Below are 21,541 nucleotides of genomic sequence, written 5' to 3'. Positions count from 1 at the left end.
CCAGATGTTGGCACTGTGCTGAGAAATCAGTGGTTAAGGTTTCATGCAGAGAGATAAGAAAGAGGAGGCAGTGCACTGCACTGAGAATTACTGCAGAGGTAGCAAATAAACAAACAAATCAAATCAAATAGAGTAATGATAATCCAGCATAATCTAATCACTATCCAGTCTGCTCTGTGGGTAAAGACAGCTTCAAAGCACCGTGGGTCCATTAGGATATGTCACACATGACCAGGCTAAAATCCATGAGAAAAGGTTTGAAGTCTGGGCCTCCTCTGTGGCCGCTAACACGAATGTGAGACTGGCTTATGGCCAGCCGGACGCATGACTAATTCACTGGCACAGAGGCAAAGTCTGAGGTAAAGCTAAGTCACCATACTGTAGATGGCCATCTTGCATGACAGGATGGCTGAGTTACAAAGCTCCTTATCTTAAAGTGTGTCATGATCTCAGTGGGGGGAAAACAACCGGAGAGAACTACATGCTAGAACAATAAACTAAAACTAGGAAATGATGCAGAGAAGCTTCTACCAAGAGCTGGGCATTGTAAAGAAAAAAAAAATGAAACCAAAACATAAACAGCAGATAGAAAAAAAAAAAAAAAAAAAAAGATGTTTGTGGATGTTAACAAGGCCACCTGCTGTTTAACAGGACCAACCTGACAGCCTTTGCCCTGTGGCGTCACAGCTATCAGCTGCACAACACAAACTCTGGGAAAACAACACTGTGTTCAGGGAAGCAGTACAGCTGAATGATTGTGGAGTAGATATATATGCTATGATAACACTGCTGCAATTTTCCTTAAAAAAAGAGATTTAAAAGCCTTGAATTGCACCTTATTTTTATGGCTAGACAAGTGAAACAGCCAGTTGTTCTAGTGGATCACCTGAAAGTCATAAAAAAAAAAAAAAAAAAAAGGTATGAAAAGTTACACAAGTGTGAGAAAAGACAGAAATATGAACGTGAATAATGGTCGCCACGTAAAGCTGTAAAACTATCACTCATCTGGAACGTTTTTAGCTGTTGATGCAGCTGGTTTCATCTGACTACATGGCTGTTTTCATGGGTTCTCTACAGTAATGTTATCACACAGATAAGGTATACTGTGGGAATCCTGCTTGTCCTAGCAGCAGCCTAAAATCATGTTCAAGGAAAACTGGGATGCCTCGTGTTTCTGGAAGGTAGAAAGAAGCTGCTGTGATTATCTTTCAGATAAAGAACCATTTCATATCTGTCAATATCTTGTTTCATGTTATAAATTTATTTATTTTATGTTCTAAATTTATAACCATGCTCTGATTCATTAATTTAAAATCTCATGAATGTTATTTGTGCATCACAACAAAAACAAGACACTTTAAAGAACAAAAAAATTATTGCAAATACGATTAATTCAATAAGAATGTGCATGACTGACATCACTTGCTCTTGAGACGCCAACTCAATTAACTGGAAATTGCATTACCAAGTCAAATATACCAATAACATCTTGGCTTAAGAGGCATTAATACAACAAAGGAGACTTTTTTTTTTCATCGCATAAATTATGCTGAGGATTATCCTGAATCAAGGCAGTGATACTCTGCAGAGCATGTGAAGTCCATCACTGATCAGGCCAAAAAAAAAGCTGACAATGACAGAGTCTTAATCCTTCCCTGAGACTGAACATCTGAATTGATAAAGTTACATCATCCTGTGTAAAAGACAGATAAGTGGCATAGTCCAAACATTTTTCTACCCTTGATCTTTTGCTTGATAACTTGTTCGAACTTGAGCGCTGCTTTCTGGAGGGGTGGGGCAGTATTTTAAGAGCAAGATAAAGCATGCCGTGCTCTGGCACAGTCTGGGGCTGAATGTGAATCTGTCTGCAGATTCAAAGCCTGTCACACATGCTTTGGTTTGTGTCTGGTGAAGATTTAAACATGCTGGCATCTGACCTCATCTGTCAAAGAAATGAATCAAACGGGAAAAACTGCATATTGTGCAAATTCGTGTCGTTCATAAATTGGCCCAATGAATATGTATCCCAAAGGCTTGAACTTCAGTTTTGTGAGGTTGCAGCATTGTTGCTGGGGTTTGCCTCAGACATATAAAAACAAGCCTAATATTTTGATCATTTTAGATAGAGTCCATACCCTGAGAGATTTCAGGACTCCTTATTAATCACCTATCCCTCTGTAGACATAAATCATTGTAAATGCTGGATAAGTTAGAACATTAAAGAAATGCTGTGAACATTAGTATTTGATGGTGAAATGCTGGAGGACAGCACCTGTTTTGTGTAGGAAACAAAGCTCCATTACAGTGTGTGATATGGTTCCCTTTGATATGATAAACACATGTCAGCTTTCAGTGACTGAGCAGCTATTAGCAGAACTTCAAGTAGGAACCTGAACTGATTGAATTTGCCGTCAAACGAAATGGTGGCATCTGACCAGCTGGTTCTTCTCTGACAAAACTGCGCACTCATACAGAATTCTAATTTTAATGCATCTCTGCTTTGGGAATTAGCATTATTAATGTGACCTAGACAAAGGGGATAGAGGCGAGCATGGAATGAAACATGAATCCCTCCTGGCCTATAAAATCCACCCTACCCTCCCAAACCAACAACTTGGTTATAAAGGACTCCCCCACAGACACAGATATACACAGGACAGGATCGCATGCTGCCTTTGTTTGAACTCGACCATGGCTACACTCTTTCCATATCTTGTGGCTGAGACACACATTTGATTAATTTTGAAGCTCATTGTCATGATAATCTGAGGTTTGCCTCATTTCTTTCAGCCTGGCAAGAGAACAGTCACTTTTGAACTTAGTTAACTACAACTGAACTCCAAAAGTAAAGCAGAGCTATTATATAATCAACAAAAATATACAAGATGAAAAGTTTGAGTGATTCAGAGACTTCAGTGTGAACCAATAAAGCAAATATAGCCTCTATCATGTGACATACCATACACCCCAAGACAATTACTCTAAATTGCAGACCCCCAACCTGGAAAAATAATAGCTCCCAAAATTTAAATGTGGTCATTCGCTATAGAACAGTCTGTCATAGTCTATTTACACCGGTGTGAGCTCCTGCTCGTGGATGAAATTTGCAGTACTGAAAGTACTGAAGTACTTTCAATTTCCTATGGTCAGGCTGCATACTATTCATTAGCAATAAGGAGGTCTTCTCTATGACTGTGTAAACATCAGCTATGTGCTGCATTTCACACACTGCAGGTATCATGATTGTAAAGTCTTCACCCCTTTAAGTCCCAAAAAGGAAACCAGAAGTAGCACAGCTCATGCTGCATTCTCCGGGGCACAACTGCAACAAGTTCAGATCAGCCCAAAATATAATTTCATAGGTCACCCAGTTCTAGTTATAGAAGTGCAAAACTCTAGATCAAGGCTTGTTTCTCTGAGGGAAGCTGCTCTTTGGAGATTAAGTTTGTGCTGCAAAATCAGTGACTGAGATGGGCCGTGGAACGTGCCTAATATTTACACTAATTGTTTGGAATTTATATTATTATTCCAAATGTAATGACAGCAAATAAAACATGACAGTATATGACACCTGCAGTGGCTGTTGTTATTGATCCAGCCCACATCATCTGGCTGTAATGCATTTTTCATTGCTAATAAAACTGAATGACTTTCCATGAGGGATCCATTACTCACCAAGAAGCCTGAAGTGTGTCAGCCTGAAACGCATTAATGAAAAATCTCCCACAGCCGAGAGGCTGAGCTGGAAACAGGGTGCACTGCCCTTTCAACTCTGGACAATCTCAAAGGTCAAGTGTCAATGAGGTCATGGAAAAAACACAAGCAGTGCTCACTCGTTGTGTGGCGATCTCAGCTCATCTACCAGTATAAATCTTAAGCATAAGTTATGAAGAACTTATGGTACAAAAATGCACTAATAATTAAGGGGAAAGTACTTTCTTTTGGTTTTGCTTAAAGTGAATTAAAGACCCAAGAAGAGGCCAGAAACAGAGGCTAAGTTAACAAGGCTTCCAGCCTCCAGGTCATGCAATATATGTGTTTTGCACTAAAAGGATGATGACAGGTTTCACATTCTTTCTTTCTAGTTAAAACAAAAAGACAAATCATACATCAGCAGCTGCAATCCAGGCTTTCCTTCAGTAAATGGTTTAGCTGAGGTAGTAATCCACCCAGGTCCTGACATGCATCATCTTGTGATCAATTTAGCTGATGTGCTAAACAGTAGAAATACCATATATGATGTCTGTTCTTCAGTACAGCTCTGCTTTATTTCACAAAGATGTAAATGTTTTTAGTAAGAGATGTAATAATATCAGATTTTTTACTACCAGCCAACTTTTATAGCCAAAATAATCGACTATCACGATATATATACAAACTTAAAACAAAATCATCAGTTAGCAGTCAAATTCATCTGTAAAATGTGAATTTTTTTGTGTTTTCTTCTCTTTTTTTGGCATGAGTTAAACTCACCCAACATGATTTTGCACAGCAACAGCAGCAGCCACAGGGCGTGTAGTAACTAGCTAGCTTGCATCATCCTTTTTTTTCTGTTTTTTTGATTAGTAGCAACCAGGAATAAGGTGCAACAGCACAATCAACTATGCTGGAGTGCCAACCAGAAAGTAACTGGCACCAAATTATTTACAGTATTATACATTTTTTTTTTTCCTTTTCTTAAATCCCAGTTCTAGTGCAACACCACTATCCTCAGTGGCAGATGGGATCTTTGTTTCAGGTGAGTGCATGAAGTACTTCAGGATACCCTTCGATCACAGACTGTTTATTTCTGTGTTAGTTTTTCCTCTGGTATGTGATCTTTAACAGGGTTGCATCAACCTTGAGAGCAGGCATCACATGAGCCTTGGTTTATATTCTCAAGCTCAAAAACTACAACAAGCTGAGAGGTTTGAACACATGGCCACAAAGAAACAATCCTGAAAATGTGAGGTTGGGTCTCGGGTGTGGCCAACAATGGCTGTCTAAGGCCAGCTGTCCTAAAAGAGAGAACAAGTGCAAAGCCAGACCAGACTGGGGGCAGGGCGTGGCATGGCAGGGGTGTCATGGTGACAGAGCAGGCCTCAAAAGAGAAGGGATGCTAAATGAAGCCATTGTCTGGCCCAAGTGAAGCACACCACACAAAGAATGGCACATTCAAACAGTCATACAGGCCTATTGTTGTGATGGGCCAGCAGAGTGCTGCAGGTCCATATTAATCCCACAGGATCCACTACATGTCACACAGAGAGCTTGATCTCAGGACATGAAGCACTGGCACCAGCAGGAAAAGCAGGAACCACACTCACCTGGAGGAACCAATGAAGGAAGGAGTTCAGTCCTTCAGTCAAATAGCTTGGCTGCTCCATTCCTGCTACACCCTGATGGAACTGATTAGATCAAGTGACGGAGATCAGCAAAGAGCAAAAACACAACATATGAGAGCGAAACCAACATTGTGTATCAATTAGGAACTAAATACTCCACTAAAGAATTCTCTCTTAAATGCTTAACTGAAGCTATTAGACATTAAAACATATTTAGTTTATGGGAAACAGTTAAATGGGACCCCAGAATGCATAATTTACAGTAACAACTTCACTGAACATCATTCATATCCTTCCTTAAAGAAAGCACATGCATTTTCATGCACTGAAACAAAGCTGTCACAGGGCTGTGCCTCTGTGTATTAATGCCACAACATCCAGAACCCATTCACACATATGGTGGTCTGAGGTGCTCAGCTGTGTTACAGCCACCCCTGAATGACACCTGGCATTGAAAAAATGATTAGTCTACACTTCCCTCTTCCTTGTTGTTGGGGCTGTCAGTTCCTCTTTCAGTCTGTAGTACTTAATGTGAGCTTCCCAGGGAGGATACCCCCCACCCCCCAGATGCTATATAGACAGTCCTGTGAAACATAACACTGAGTTCATTAGCCCAGTTCTCTCCATGTGTGTGTGTGTGTGTGTGTGTGTGTGTGTGTGTGTGTGTGTGTGTGTGTGTGTGTGTGTGTGTGTGGGGGGTGACAGACAGAGAAGCAGATAAAATACACAGCCACAGTTTACAGGCTGGCACATTCAGTGTTGATGTTTGCTCTGTGGAGCACAAACTCAAGTGCACGCTTTGCCAGTTTTTGTACAGCATGACAAAACTATCACCTTTCCATCTCATTCATTATCAAACACTTACTCGTGCTGTTCACATCTCTATTCACACTGTTCTCATGCTTCCAGTTGGTGAAAAGCACAGGTATATCTGGGCTGAGGTGAGTATGATTTTTATCCTCTTATTTGAACATTATTGATGCTCAGCCTACTCTGAGCACCAGTGAGGAAATTTAAGGACAGAGAAGATATGGCTGATTGAACCTGACAGTCACAATGCCATAGTCGATTTCACCAGGGACAGTCAAAGTCTGTTTCCAACAGCACGGCAGCGTGTTTGTGTCTGTGACAACAGGAGGATGACATGAAACATCAACACATGACCAGTGCCAACAAAAACAGCACGGCAGTTGTAGTGGCTGAATTCTGTACTCGCTTAGAGAAGGCACCACAAACTCTCGAGGCACTTCATCAAATAGCCACAACCATTTTTTTTCATGATTTATTTCAAAAAGTAAACTTTCATCTGAACAACTGTCAAGTCAGTACTCTTCCCAAGGATTGTGGTTGTGTTTAATTAACTATATTTATATTCTGTTTGAACAGTAATTTACTCACACTTGAACTCAAACATTCTAATAATTTGAGATACTGGATTTCAGATTTTCATTAAGTTCATAATCATTCAAATTAAAACAAAAAAGGCTTGAGATATTTCACTTTATGTGCAGTAAATCTAAAATATAAAAACAACTCCATTAAGTTTAGAGTATAAACAATACTTAGTTACAATACCTATTCGGTTAGGTTTATCAAGAGGCCATGGATTAGGTTAAAATACAGTGGTTGCCCATTGTTATGAGGCTTTGTTTCCTTGGTTTCCAAGGAGATGTGTTCCTGTTGATGAGTCTGGACAGCATACAGAAATGAAATGCACTTCCTATTGAAATACACAAGTTTTTAAGTCGTGCCAAATGTCCCGGAAAAGCATGGCAATTCAATGTCCATGAACCCAATCAGATTGGGGGTTTTTTTGCACCCTTTTCATGTTTTGCTATGAGATCGGGATGGATGGATGGCAACGTGCCATGATGAACAACTTGCTTTGCTTTCGATTACCAAAGGCCCACATCGCTGCTAACAGCACCCAATAAACTGAACTAACATAGAGCGGAAAGCTTGTCAAGCATCCCTGTTGTGTTTGCTCCTCAGTCAGGCAAAACGACACAATAAGCATATCAGGTAAACACACACTAAGCTGGGCAGGTGAGAGGAGTCACCACAAAAGAACAGCCTAATGATGCATTATAAAAGGCATCAAGTTGGTTTTAGTTAGACTATACAGGGCATCAATTGCAAATATGCATATTTATTGCAAACACTGATAGATTTGTGCTTGTTAATACTAGCCAATTATATCTGAGCCTGTGGATACATACTGGTCAGGCACTAATGGTGTGCTCTTCCTGCTTGGGAAAGCATGCACTTACAACACAGACTAATCACTCGCAAAGTGCACCTATTCAGAAAAACAAAACACGCATTTCGAATGTCAGGGCCTGTCGATGCTGATCTGTATCCAGCCAACTCCCTGTCTGCACATTAACGCTGTGGACAAAATAACTGCATGGAACATCATGTAAGGCTTCTCTCCAGTGTTTACAGTAAAAACACGTCTGCAGATCGCACCACAGCGGTAAGCCCTCTCAGAAGGCAGCAGCCCATTACAAGCACACACAGGTCCCCTCTCAACGATTTAGAGCATTTTAATTCTCGGGAATGCAAGCTCTTTATGATAAACAGCCAACACCATTGCTGATTTGTGATAATCTCTGTGTTGTGACGTATGACCTCAGAAAAGATTTTACTTGACACAAGCGAATATTAACTCAGGAGAAGCGAATCCTTAAAGCTGGGCTTTATAAAGGGGAAGAAACTTACTAAAGGATGTTCGGATTTTACCCATATGTCTTTGCACTCAAATCAAGGCTCTATGCACATATAGGAGAGCTAAATGTTATCAAGCATGGACCTTTGTGCCTAAAGATTACAGCTTCTCACAGGTTTCACTTCCAGCTCTGTACATATTGGACGCAGTTCAAATTAAAGACCTACTTTTGAAAATAATTTTTGTGTTTTAGTGCATCATTTGTGCAAATAGTGCACCTTGTCTTCAGACTCATAATAAATAAATAATAATATTAGCATGTTCTTAAACCCATTTCCCTAAAATTCAACAAATATTAGGGATGGTCAGCATTCAGACTCTTAAATATGGATATCTGAGTTGATATAAGTTCAGTTTGGGTCAGACAGGGTCAACTGTTAATTATTAGCCAAAGTTACATTCCTCATTTAGGCACTAACCTTTTATATTTTTTCATGTACATTAATACCACAAGGAAAAATAAGAGACATTATAAAAACTTGTCTGTAATCACGACTCCTCACATTAAGGCTAATAAATATGACTTTGCAACTCTTCCTCACTTTGCTAAGAAAATTCTCAAAGTCCACCAGGAGGTCTTTGGACCCAGTTTCAAATTTCAGTGGGGTTTTCCTTTTGTGTACAGGTCACTTTTTTTTGTTGTTTGTTTGTTTTTTAACTCCACAGACACGGAGAGCCGACCAAACAAAAAATCTTTTGCAAAACACATGCAAATAATACCGAACTCGTGCCTCTCAGCGCCTGATTGGACCAGAGTTTTAGTAACTCGAGTTCTCAAGAGTCTGTATGAATATGAAGAAGCTCTGGTAAAATTCAATAAACACAGCTTGCCTAAATTCACCGCAGTAACGTCAACGACGGCTGTAGTACTGACCGGCCACACCGGTACGGAGGTCACCACCAACAGCGCAGCCCAACCGCCGGTGTGGCTTCTCGGGAGGTTTAATGGTTCAGCCGTAAAGGTTAAAGTTCTGTCTGACGGCAGTCCGCTTACCTCGTTACGGTGAACATTTCTCTTGGTAACCGTCTCATCTCCTCGGAAAGGTAAGGCAGAGGAAAAACATTCAGCACAGACAGCAGGCAGATGATTCGACCGACTGGTTGGTCCGAGCTACTCGTGAGGTCATCTGTTTACTCGAGCAGCTAATGCGCATGCGCTCTGCTACGCCAAAATTGTAGTCCAGAGCTTCATGGATGTTGTAGTATAGAAAGTTGTCAGCGCTCTTCACAGTAACCTTTTAATTAATAGCCTTAAAATCATTGTCATATTTAAAGAGGTGGGTCAAAGCTAAGCTTTAAGTACTTTGTGTTTATTTTTCTGTTTATTTTCTTGTATCCTTCTTTTACTAAAAAATACCCAAAACAAACAAACAAAAACAGGCAAAATCATGTTCTAGTCTCCTAAATGTGAAGATTTTATCCTTTGTCTTTGTTGTATGACAGTAAGCTACATGAGTGGTTTAGTTGGCCTAAACATTACTTTATTTTGTAAGCAATGATTGAAAAATAGCTATTCATCAGTAGGATTCATCAGTAAGAAAAAAAAAATATTTGTAGTCCTGTCCAAAACATTTGTATTTGACCTTTGTAGGTTAATGTACCATAGATAGATAGATAGATAGATAGATAGATAGATAGATACTTTATTGATCCCACAAGGGAAATTATTATGTTACAGCAGCAAGAAAATAGTAAAATCTACAATAAAAAAATAAGTGAGAATAGAAGTGTCACAGGCAGAGTGCAAAACTATACATATACAATAAGTACCATAACCACAAGTCCTAAATATCTAAAATAAGTTGTTTTTTTTCTTACTGTTAGGAAATCACAGATATTCAGTCATTTTAATTGTTAAGATCCTGTAAATTTATAAAGCAGGCATTATTTTTGTCCATGATAAAGACCCAGGTGGGAATAAGCCTACCAAATATAGCCAAAAGAGCTAGAATGTCTCCATCTGGTGACTAAAGTGCTATAAACATCTATCCTACAAGACAAATTGTACACTGTATTTTATATTTACCACAAAGCTGATTACAGTTAAGTTCTTAAACTCTCTCCACTCATTTTTTAGAATGTATTTCACACCATAAAGAAACTATCTGCCCTGCTTGACTGGTGCCTTTATTTGGCCATTTCTCACCTTCCTCCTACTCTCCCCCAACAGAGTCAGTTCCAAACTTCAACAAGGTCCTTCTCCAGAGCTGCCACGGCCTCTCTGGCCTCAGAAAACCCTCCCTCCTCCAACTCATCACCTACAAACACTGAACAAAGCCAAGCTTAGGACGCATTTCATCAAGTTGGTGATCAAGCCGGGCCTCTGCAGTAGCAGTTGTGTTGCTCAGCATGGTGTCTGGACTATGGCCAGGTCTCCATAGGAACTACAGAAGGCTGCTGGTCATTGTGACCTTAAAAACCAGTTTGGCTCCAGCTTACAGGCTGAATGGTGCACCTGATCTTGGCAACGGCAGCTTTTAATAAAGATTTGATCTGTTTTCAAGTAGCCTTTTTTGGGACGGTGCCAATCTTTGCATTGTATGTCAAACATGGCTATTAACTAGTTGAGCTGAATGGAAAGCAGCTGAATACTGTGATGACAGTTAGCGCACAGACTTTCCCGTAAACCTTTAACTGGAACTGGAAATTTCAACCAACATAATAGTCCTCCTAACAGCTGTTAACTGACTACTGTGTGATAGTGATAACAAGGAAATTATAGTTTTTTGTTTTATTTTAATTTCATGTAAATGAAAAAAAAATATATCAATCCATTTGTACTAGATTGAAGCTAGAGACACTTATCAATATCTGTAAAGTGAACCTCTTGCTCCACACTGCAAGGACCCATAGGATTCATCTGAGATGGTTTGTTGCCCTCTGGTGGTAACAAAGTGACAATGTGAGTCATGATGCGAGTGAGAGTTGATACGCAGCATAAACACATACACCGTTACAGCGTTCATTTATAATGATAGCTCATCAGCTTTTCTTCAAAGGAACTGCAGACTGGTGGGTACTGACTTCACCCAGGACCACGCTGCAGCTGTTGCCACAGATGAAACAGCTGCTGCAGGCATGACGGAGTTGATTGACAGCTGTCACATCGGCATTTCTGTTGGCTCAAATCTTGTGCATCAGCACATCTGGAGTTTACTAATATGGCTGTTTTTTTCATAACAGAATTTTATAGGACAAATTGATATGCGTTTTAAATGCTTATCAACCAAATGAGATTGAAGGCATATATAATTCATTAATTAGGCATGATTGAAACATGGTGATATAGCAGTTTTATAAAGAACTACTTTTTTCTGTTCTTTCCATACTTGGTTTTGAACTGTGGGGTTCCCCTAATATATGAGTATCCCTAATATGGTCATCTCAGGCACACAGATCTGGCTGTGAGATGAGAACCCCCAAATCGCTTGCTTTCAAACTTGCTGTTATTTTCGGGGATCATTAATCAAAAAATAAACTTTGCTTCACACAGAATGACACACACCAGTTCACAGGGCTATTGTTCAAAGGCTCACTTATAATTTATTCATGTTCTCGCCACACATCCACAACAATCCTGCATCCACATTCTGAACAGATGACACTAATGAAAAAAAAGAAAACATCTTGTAATGATGTTGTGAAATGCAATTCATGGCAATGTGTGCGCTGTCAAATCTATATTCATCTTTTCTTTAATACATTGGAATTTGACTGGCCTGTGTGCTAAAAATATTCAGGATTTACAACATTGTCTCAATGCCTGGGAACTAATAATCCTGATAGCAGCAAATTGATTATCTCACTCCTCAGCAATTCTGCAAGATCCCAGAGAGCAACAGATTTAAAGTTGTTCCATGCTCATCTTTGGTGGTTAGGCCTTAAAGTACATATTTTCTACATTAGTGTTTTATTCATATGGATCAAATTAGCCTTAAAAAATTCTTCATGTCCAATAACTCAAATTACATTTCACTTACAAAAAAAAATTAAATTAAATAAAAAAAAAAAAAAATCAGCAACTTCTCTCACCCTTAAAGATGAACTTCCAGTTACCATTATAGTGTCATGTAAACCAGTGCCACCACAGACCTCATTAGGGAGATGGCTAAAGAAGTGTGAACACTGCAAGAAATACTGAGACAAGGATTAGTGTTTGATTCTTCAAACTGATGTCTGTTACAGAGCTGGCACTGAACTGGGATAAATTCAAGTCGGGACAATGACAGAGCGATAGGCTGAAAGGTGGGGGGTGGGATGGGGGTCAGGATGGAGTCATTTAAGAAACATTGGAGTGCTTGTGTTTCGTTGTGTTTGTGTGTGCAGATGTAAGCATGTGTGTCACGAATTTTGTGCCCACTGCTTCAGAGAGAAGAGAAGAAAAAAAAAAAAGAAAGAAAAAAAAAAAAGGATTTTTGTGAGAAGCACAAGGCTGGAGAGGGGAGGGGAGGTTATGGCCACAGGGAGAAGAGAGAGCACCAGGCTCCTTTGTTGTTCTCTGCTCTTGGTCGTGTCAGTAGTCCAGCTGTTAGCCACAGGTCAGTGGAGTGAGACACTATGCCAGGGAGCGCTGACGGGGTTTGATTCTAGGATAGAGCTGCAAAGAAAACAACAGAGGAAATGTCTGATGTGACTAACTTGATTTATGCATGTTTTGTCACTGTAATCTGTAATTACTTCTCATTTTGCAATGGTACATGTGAGTGGCATCTACGCAAAAATTCAAGGAGCCAATCAGCTCAAGGGTACAGTCAACTATCCAAGTGTTATTAAGAGGTCACACTCTCACTCAGAGCTCTGACTTTTTCTGCAACTAATGACTGTTTTCGATGGCTGGATTATTTTCTTAGATGTAAAGCAAGCCTACGCTTTCATCCAGAATGAAACGCAGCTTTTAAACTCAGCTGTTAACTTTCTGTTGTTTAGCCAGCTAACTGATGAATTCATCTATCATTTCAGCTCTACTTTAATTAATCAGGAAAAAATCCTAACAAAAATGAAACATTTAGAGAAAAATGTTCAGCATTAAATATCCATCTAGTTAAACTAACTTAAATTTGGATAACAAAGCTGTAATTTGATTAAAATGGATGAAAACTGGAAACAATTGTGACAATGTTTTTGTTGTTTACCCCCAGCAGGTTGCGGGGCACGTAGCCCTCATTGTCCTCGAGCCGCGCCCACCACCACTCTGTTTCACTGTCATCCTGTCGTCGCAGAATGGTAATGGCGTCCCCCTCGCTGAATGACAGCTCGTCTGGATTTTGGGCTTCATAATCCCACAGAGTGTACACTGTCCCCTTGTTCATTACACCCAGCTTCTCCTGAACACCTGCACAAAAGAGTCCACAACAAACAGTCAATATAATTACAGTATCGGTCAAATTAGGAGCTTTGAGGATAATCTTAAATTACAGAGTTGCCTTATCTGTCTAATTTGCTACATTTTTTTAAATTTTATTACAGTCTTAGTGACTGGACTGAAAGGATACAAAGTCTTTCTAGAATTTTTACACACCAGCTGGTGTGCCGTTTCTCACCGTATAGAAACTGGGAACACTGGAGGTAGCCCTCTTCCATTTCCTCACATTTATCTGCAGCGGTCTCCACGTCACTAATGGTGCTGGCAAAGATGGCGGCCCCCGACTCGACCAACAATTTACAGAGATGAACACTGTTGCAGGAGGCGGCACAGTGAAGAGGAGTCCTATTGAAGCACACACAAACAGGAACAATGGATATTACAGATCATGTAAACCTTCAAAAACATCATCCAGTTTTCCTGTGTCGGAGGGCTTGGACTCACCATCCATCACTGTCTGCAGCATTGACGTTCACTCCAAAATCCAGCAGGAACTTTACTATGTGGTGGTGTCCTGCGCACACTGCGTTGTGCAGGGGTGTGATGCCCTCGTCATTGGGAGTGCTAGGATTCTCCACCTGGAAAATGAAGGACCAGGACAAAAAGATGAGTACTTACCCTACATTACAAATATGAAACAAATTAAAGTCTGTGCATGAAATCAAAACATACCTCATAGATGATCCTCTGGACCAGGTCAAACTCTCCCTCTAACGAGGCATCCAGCAGGAGGGCCAAAGGGTTAAACTTCACTCTGAAGCCATGACCAATGCGGTCAGAGTTAGGCTTCTTTAGGTTTGTTCGCTTCTCCTGTAATAATGAAGAGAGGAAGGATGAGCCTTTTAAGAACTTTTATTTCTTAGAATAAAACTCTGTGAATATCTCTCTCACCAGTGGTTGTGAGACCCCTGTGCCGCTCTCCTCTGGGCTGGTGACCTCAGGCACAGGGCTGGGCAGCGACGCCTCAGAACCTCCCACGTTGTTATTGTTGTTGTCCTCTGATCCCTCTGCTTCAGCAAGATCCATGTGTCCTTCTTTTGGTGAGGCTACTGGCTCATTGTCATTAGCATCAGTACTGGCAGGTGGCGCGTCAGAGCCTGGTTCTTCTTCGCCTGGTGTTGGCCCTAGTGGAGTTTCTGAGAGGAGGTTCCCATTGTCTGTATCAGCCAGAGGATCGCCTCCCAGGTATCCAGGAGGATTAGCTGGTTGATAAAATGGTGTTCCATTACCTGCACCACTGCCACCTCCTGATCCACTGACTCCATTTCCCTCTATGCCTCCTGCTAGAGTGTTGAATCTCTGGTAGAGCAGCTTCTGAATGTTGGGTCCGCTTGGGCCCTCTGGTTCTGTGATGGAGCTGCGCTTCTTCAGCGGCCTCGGAGCGTTGGCCAGCTTCTTCCGGAGCACTTCGAGGTCAGCGTCGCTTTGGTAGCGAAGCGGAGAATGTACCATTGGCGTCAGCTTGGTTGGGCTGAGTGGCCGTGGGATGTTCTCCACACTGGAAGGAGGTGCTGATGGCTCCAGGTGCTGGAAGCTCTCGTGATCATCAAATTCTCCATCTAAAGTGTCCTCACCACTGGGGTGGCCTTGGAGCAATGGGAAGGCACCTCCTGCCTGGCCAAAAGGCAGAGGCGAGGGAGGGGTCGAGCTGGAGGGGAGAACAGGCTTCCCGTATACTAAGGGAGAACAGACATGATAGAGTTAAGGTAAAGTATTTATCACATTTCAGGCTGCCACAAACTAAAGTTCGTCAATTCTTGGACAAAAGATGAACAGAAAACAATGTCCCTAAACCTCAGCTCTTACCTGCTTTAATAGCAGGTTTGAGTGGCTGGATCTTTGGCGCCGACTGCTGGAGGTACATGTGATAGATGGAGCTAGAGTTCATGGTGGGTGGACCCTTTCGGGGCGACTGAGGGCGTGATCCTCTGTCTGGGATGAAGGGGCGCACTGCCACAGCTGGCGGAGGATCCAGTCGCTCACTCATCCCAGAAGGGAAGAGCGGTGCATTAGGCTGGAAGGTGGGGCTTGGTGGCACTGAAATACGCTGCTGGATCTGCTGAGAGGATGAACCTGTGGAGGGGGGGACGCGGGGCCAAGCGGGAGCTGGTGGGTTTGGGAGCGGGCGGGGAGGGGGAGGTGCATCTTTGCGGCGCTCCAAGGAGCTGGCTGAGTTTGCGGAGGTGAGGTGGGATCCATATGGTGGTGGCTGCGGCTTGTTGATGGCTGGGGAAGTCACAGCCATTTTGGAGTCTAGCACCTGTCGAGAAGCATGAATCAAGTACAAGCAGTCATCATTAAAACAGCTGTTACACAGAAAAATAAGAGTCATTCCTTGCCATTGAAAAAAAATTCATCTTCAGCACTCAGAAAAAAAACACTTTTTCATATGTGCAGATACTTTAATAAATGTAAGTAATATCTAAAGCCTCAGCCACACAGGCCTAGGAAGTTGGTGACCCTGCCATGCCAAAAATGAGGGAAATATGTTGCTGGTTAATGCTGGGTGAAATCGGTCACAAAGAGGTTGCTGCACCAAAAAAGTCCTTGTGACCGTAGTTTGCATGAAAGGCGCTGACCTGTCTGCAAACATTTTGCTCTCCAAGCTGTAATGAAACTCGAGAAAGTGCGACACAACCAGAAGCAGAGAGCATTCACCTTCAAAGTTAAAGTTGTGCCTTATCACAGAAGCTAATACATATGAAAAGGTGCGACTTTTATTTTGAAGATGAACATTCACTGTTTTCACTTTGTGCCACACTTTTCACAGTTTCACTAGTGAGTAGTTGGCAAATGTTTCCAAACAGTGCAGTACTGTATACTTCTTTGAGACCAATTTCATTCTAGACTACCACCAACCTCCAGCAACCACTGACTGGTCTCTGGCCCTCAGTCACACAGGCCTAAAGAACAGTATGAATGTCTCTGTATACATGAAAGGAGTTTAGCAGGACTAACCTTTTCTCCACTTGGAGCACCTGGGGAGCCTGAGGGAGCACTTTTGCCCTGGGTATCAGTCCCTGAGTCTCTTCTCTCAGGAGGCTTTAGAGTTGCACTGGTCTTGCCTATAGTAGGCCAACCAGCTTCATTAGCTAGGGCATAAATAGGACACAGTAAGTTGGGTGCAAAAGAGAAAAAAAAGATCATGTTAAGTGAGTTGTTTTAACTTGAAAAAGCAAGTCCATCAGCACTAGGCCTACATGGCAGCTTTTTCTTATGATGAAGTGCACTGAGTGGAATATTAGTGAAGGCATTTCAAGATCATGAGTAAATACAGTGTCTTAAACACACAAAACATCTGTACCACTTTGATCTGTGATTGGTATTAACTGGAGAGGTCAGGATTTTGAGAAGTCTATCCTATTAACCAGACACCATAAAGAGAAAGAGCTGGCCTTATGTTACATTTACTTCCACCACTGATAGTGAAAACATCAATCGAAGGATAAGACATTTCCCATGTGCTCCTCTCACAGATCAGAAGGGACATTTTCTTTATTTCTTTTTAAAGCAGAAACTGAGCAAAAACATCACTAGTATCAAACTAAATGTTTCAAGAGGGGACGCTGATCAATAGGACAAAAATCCTGAGTCTTCACATTAAAGAGAGGAAATCATTTATGTGAATCAGTACGTTGATGTTTCATTTGTTTTTAGTCATGTAGTGTTTAACTTAGTAACTATTATTATTAACTACATTAAGAACTAGCAGAGGATTCGTACAAAAGCAGCTATTGCCTAAAATGTCAGACTAAAAAGAAGACTGATGTAAAATAAGAATAAAAATGTAATTTCAAACAGAAAGGATAGCATGAAAGTAAAGAAAAAGATGACAAAAACAACAGAAATAGGTGCTGCACACTTACAGAAATTATAACTGTAATGATCCGTCATACAGTGATAACGCTGCTGACCGATGTGTTAAAGACCTCAAAGTGGGTACTCTCAGATATTAGTGGACCAGAGATTTTGACTTGTTATAGTAGGAAAAGAACAAGTGGAAAAAATTTTGCCAAACATGATTCAATCAGCTGTGGCAGTGAGCTGGCATGCACAATAATAAGGCCATGGAACAGGCCCAACTAAAACAGATGCACCAGTTTCAATGTTATAAATCACAGCTGTGCTTTTCCTGCCATTACATACCAAAATCTTTTACAGTGGAAAAGGTCTAAACAGTAATAATAAGGCAACATTAACCAGAGTCTAAAAGGAAAAACCTGGGTCTGGTTCTTCACAGATTATCAGGAGTGATAGTTAAAGAGTGAATCCTATGCCATTTTAACATGCACAGGTTAAATTCCTTGTGCATGTGAAGCTGTTGTGAGAGTTTGGTGTGAAAGTTAAGGTGGCTGTAGGCCCGGGAATGGGATGAAATTAGAACAAAGCCACGATATTATGGACTCATGTTTAAATTCATGAGGCACTCAACTCGTGGAACCTTCTCAAAAGTGCATGAAAACACAGGATCAGCAGCACTTCGCCATCAGTCATGTGAGGCATGATATCAGCTACAATCAACAGCACAAACATAATGCAGATTATGTTTTAACACAGCAACCCATGACTTTCAAGTCACTGGCAAAGCCATGGAGGAATCTTAGTGATCAGTCAGCAATTGTTGGAGCAATTTACCCATCACAGCAGTGAGTGATTAGAGTTGCGGGGGGTTCACAGTGTGACTGGGGAGAACCCTTAAATATCCAATCAGTTCAAGCAATAAGAATGTGATTAGATGAAATCAAAATGATGACTGCCTATTGTCACATATGGCTGTAATACGGAGAAAAAAAAATCTGGGGCATGCTGAGGGTCCTGTGCTACAATCAAGACAAGGTTCTGAAGGTGCCATCCTTTTGCTTATGCAGCACTGTGCACTCACGGGACGTGCCGTCAGAGCCAGTGGAGGCTCCAGGGCCCGGGTGTGATTCTGGAAGGGACGGGGGAACCGGGTCCACAACGATGTCTAAATCAGACACTTTCCAAGGGCCGGGAGGCTTTCGCACACCGTCTGCCCCAGGAAGAGTCCACCCCCGCCCAACCCCCACACCCAGTCAGACAGACACATTACAAAGACAAGAGAGGATAGACATGAGAAAGACAGAGTAACGGAGAGACAAGGGAGGGAAAAACAGTTTACACAACACAGGAAAAGAGCGAGGTTAGAGAGGAAGGGAGAAAAAACAAAAGCAATCACAGAAATCCAGTCCAGGTGGAGAATTAACCGAGATGTCAGGTAGGAAAGAATCAGTTCAGGAAGAGGAAGGAATTTCAGTAGCATGCAGAAAGTGTTCAATGTGTAGCTGGAAATGCTGGATTTATGGTCTATCTGAACAGCAGACTGGATGATTGGACAGTGTCAGAAACTCCCAACATCTGAAATCAGTGATCTCACTTTCAGACCATCATCGACCAGATGGCTCTTGTACAACACTACAACGGCCTTCACCTCACCTTCCAGTGTGGCATTTTGGAACCAATCTCAACACATTTGATTTCCAATATGATCGGACTGTATATCTTAATTATCTTGTTCTGAGAGACCATAACCCGGTCCTAAGGCTCGCACTCTGGGACTACATGTATTAAAGCTCGTCGTTTTTTTTAAGACTTCTTTGCATTTTGTGAAAAATATGCTCCATTGATAAAATTTTTAAGTTTCAACAAACCTGATTTAGTGCGGCCATGGTTGGCTTGGTTATTAACGCCCAGTGTTTGAGGCTTCAGTGGGTCTGGTGGTATGGTGTAGCCCCCTTCCTGTCGAGACGGTACTGGAACCTGGATATATGGTCCGACAGCAGCGACACGACCCAGAGTACCAGGAGCTGGCTGGGGAGATGGAGGCCCATTGGCTCTATTCAGCTATAATAGACAAGAGCGAGAAATGTTTGAGATGTTTAAGGTTATACTGAACAACTGTAGTGTCTAAGCTGATGTTTTAAAGAGAAAGGATCTTGTTTCAAAAGTTTTTCCAACCCCAGAAAATGTAAACAGGAGATGTTAAGAGCTCCTAGTCTTACAGGAAGGTTCTCTTTTTGACGTGCCTCAGCTTTTTTCTTGTAGAGACGTTCTCGCAGCTCGCTGATGCGCTTGTCCATGAGCGTCACTTCCATGTTGCGCTTGTTTAGAAGCTCCTTCTGTTGCTGCAGCTTGCTGTTTTGCTCCTGGTTCAACTTGTTCCGAATCTGAGAATGATGAGCAAAGACATAAGTGCACAGATTGACAGGACCAATATAATATGCTATCACTGTAGTGGGGCAAGGTAAACATAGCTGAACTTGTAAGAACATGCACTAGATGATCACTCATTTCAACTATGCATTACCTGAAGCTCCTGGTACAGTTTACGGAGCTCCAAGGCTGCAGCGCCAGTTACTTGGCCGCCCAGGGACGTCTGTATGCCATTGAGCTTCCCTCTCCGCAGGTCCTCCAGCTGCAGGCTAAGCTGCTCCACCCTCAGCACAGCTGCTTGTAACTCCGCCTGCTTCTCCTGGAACAAGCTGCTCACCTGCTCAATTTCCGCTGCTACATTTGGGAGAAAACAGGAATCACATCAGCGGATTTGAATGATTTGCATATTAAGTAAACGCTTTTGATTTGCTAGATGGGGCACCAACCAACAGCTGTGAAAAAGTGCTCATTTGGAGAAAAAGTTACTGCAAACCATTCATCAAAAATTAAATGTTATTCTTATTTGAAAAACTCAAAACTGACCCTTCCACAACACTAAGATGTTTTGGAACTCTTAATAATTGAAAGTCAAGACTTCTGAATATAAAGTATGTGCTGATATGAGATACATTATTACTTTCAGAGTCTGATAGACTGTGAAATAGCTCCAGCTGAGCTCAGAGAATCTTTCTATATAACTATTCAAATATGTACATATCTGATGCTCAAATATAACTGCATATAAAGTGTGTGTATTTTCAGTATACATACACAGGTTGCCATTGATGACCTTGCTGTAGTCCACCTGGCCTCTCATTGCGCGAATCTTCTTGAGCTTGGCTTCCTGGCTCTCTACACGTTCTTTGAGCCTCTGGAGCTTCTCGCTCTCTGAAATGCTTTGCTGCTGGCGCCGCTCCTGCTGCTTCAGGTATCGCAGACGTTGCTCCTTTGGAGAGTGAGACAAAGAGTGACTGATTAACAGGCGGAAACCTTTATAAAACAGTGTAAAGTTTTTTTTGTTTTGTTTTTTTACTTTACTGTACAATCCTTGTATCTTAATAGGTTAAAAAAAGAAGAAGAAGAAAAAAAAAAAACTCAACACATGAATCTAAAATCAGCAAGGTACCATCCAAAGCTTAAACGAAATCTCCTAAAACTAGGCTAAATCATTCTACTGAGTGCATTAAGTGAATTTCTGTGCTGTGTCAAGACGGTCTGAAGGCTGAAGAAAGGGTCAGATGACTTCATCTCCGCCCAACTGAGAATTGCTCCAGTTAAGGTCCTAAAATAGGAACTGACAGGGCCAGGTTTCCAAATGACTGCAGGGCTTCAAGTGGGCCTACTTTTCAGACACCACAACAAAGGCAATAAATAGTCTTTCTATCAGTGAGTCTACAGTGGGCTTCATTTTGCATGACTGATCAGCATACCACAAGCACGGTGGTCAGACTGAGTTAGTGCAATGAAAAGCCACAGAGAGTGACAAGATAGGCCGTTCGTGTGGAGTTCGGCTTTTTCTCCTCCATTAAAGGAGAAATCCTGATGTTACAGAGTGAAATAATAGGCTGTATGAATAACATGAGGGTGACCACTGTGGTGTCACCTATTGGTTTGTGAAGTCCCATTTTTAAGCCTTGATTTTAGCACTATATCCACATGCATACTGCGTTTTTTTGAGAATAAAATGACCATATTTGTACAGAAGGGTGGAGTGATCACATTAGCAGGCTTCATTAGCAAGATGCATCCAAAGATGCACAGACACAGATAATTGACACAGATTAGCACGTAATATGCAAACAAAATCATGGAATTTCATTCACAAACTTATTAGACAATCTATAAGTAAAATTAGCCACAATGCTAACCATATAAACTAATGTGCAAAAAGTCCAGTTCTTGTGTAATTTGGCACACTTCAACCTTTTCTTCCTGTTTCCCTTCCTTAAGAATGGC

The 21,541-nt window shown here is 41.5% G+C and overlaps 2 protein-coding genes across 10 annotated transcripts in view; both read right to left on the bottom strand.

Annotated features, from left to right (window-relative positions):
- Nucleotides 1-9,175, bottom strand: part of LOC115774339 (disheveled-associated activator of morphogenesis 1-like) — a 41,785-nt gene extending 32,610 nt beyond the window's left edge. For all 3 annotated transcript variants that reach the window (XM_030721554.1, XM_030721557.1, XM_030721556.1), the window contains exon 1: nt 9,047-9,175. The gene's annotated coding sequence lies outside the window, so the exon portion shown is untranslated. The remainder of the gene's footprint in view (nt 1-9,046) is intronic.
- Nucleotides 1,295-21,541, bottom strand: part of ppp1r13bb (protein phosphatase 1, regulatory subunit 13Bb) — a 40,448-nt gene continuing 20,201 nt past the window's right edge. For 3 of the 7 annotated variants that reach the window (XM_030721552.1, XM_030721548.1, XM_030721546.1), the window contains 13 exons: nt 20,357-20,531; nt 19,740-19,939; nt 19,435-19,599; nt 19,084-19,276; nt 16,373-16,506; nt 15,221-15,674; nt 14,306-15,090; nt 14,087-14,224; nt 13,859-13,992; nt 13,593-13,759; nt 13,185-13,384; nt 12,542-12,649; nt 1,295-1,861 (listed from right to left, as the gene is read on the bottom strand). In XM_030721552.1, coding sequence (XP_030577412.1) covers nt 12,608-12,649; nt 13,185-13,384; nt 13,593-13,759; nt 13,859-13,992; nt 14,087-14,224; nt 14,306-15,090; nt 15,221-15,674; nt 16,373-16,506; nt 19,084-19,276; nt 19,435-19,599; nt 19,740-19,939; nt 20,357-20,531 — 2,787 coding nt within the window. In that variant the 3' untranslated portion in view covers nt 1,295-1,861; nt 12,542-12,607. Of the gene's footprint in view, nt 1,862-11,570; nt 12,650-13,184; nt 13,385-13,592; nt 13,760-13,858; nt 13,993-14,086; nt 14,225-14,305; nt 15,091-15,220; nt 15,675-16,372; nt 16,507-19,083; nt 19,277-19,434; nt 19,600-19,739; nt 19,940-20,356; nt 20,532-21,541 lie in introns of those variants that run through there. The other 4 variants (XM_030721553.1, XM_030721550.1, XM_030721551.1 and 1 more) reach the window with 3 other exon arrangements.

This window comes from Archocentrus centrarchus, chromosome 24 (assembly GCF_007364275.1).
Source record: "Archocentrus centrarchus isolate MPI-CPG fArcCen1 chromosome 24, fArcCen1, whole genome shotgun sequence".
NCBI lineage: Eukaryota > Metazoa > Chordata > Actinopteri > Cichliformes > Cichlidae > Archocentrus > Archocentrus centrarchus.
Note: the sequence above shows the minus strand (reverse complement) of the source record. Positions and strands in the feature narration are given on the sequence as shown.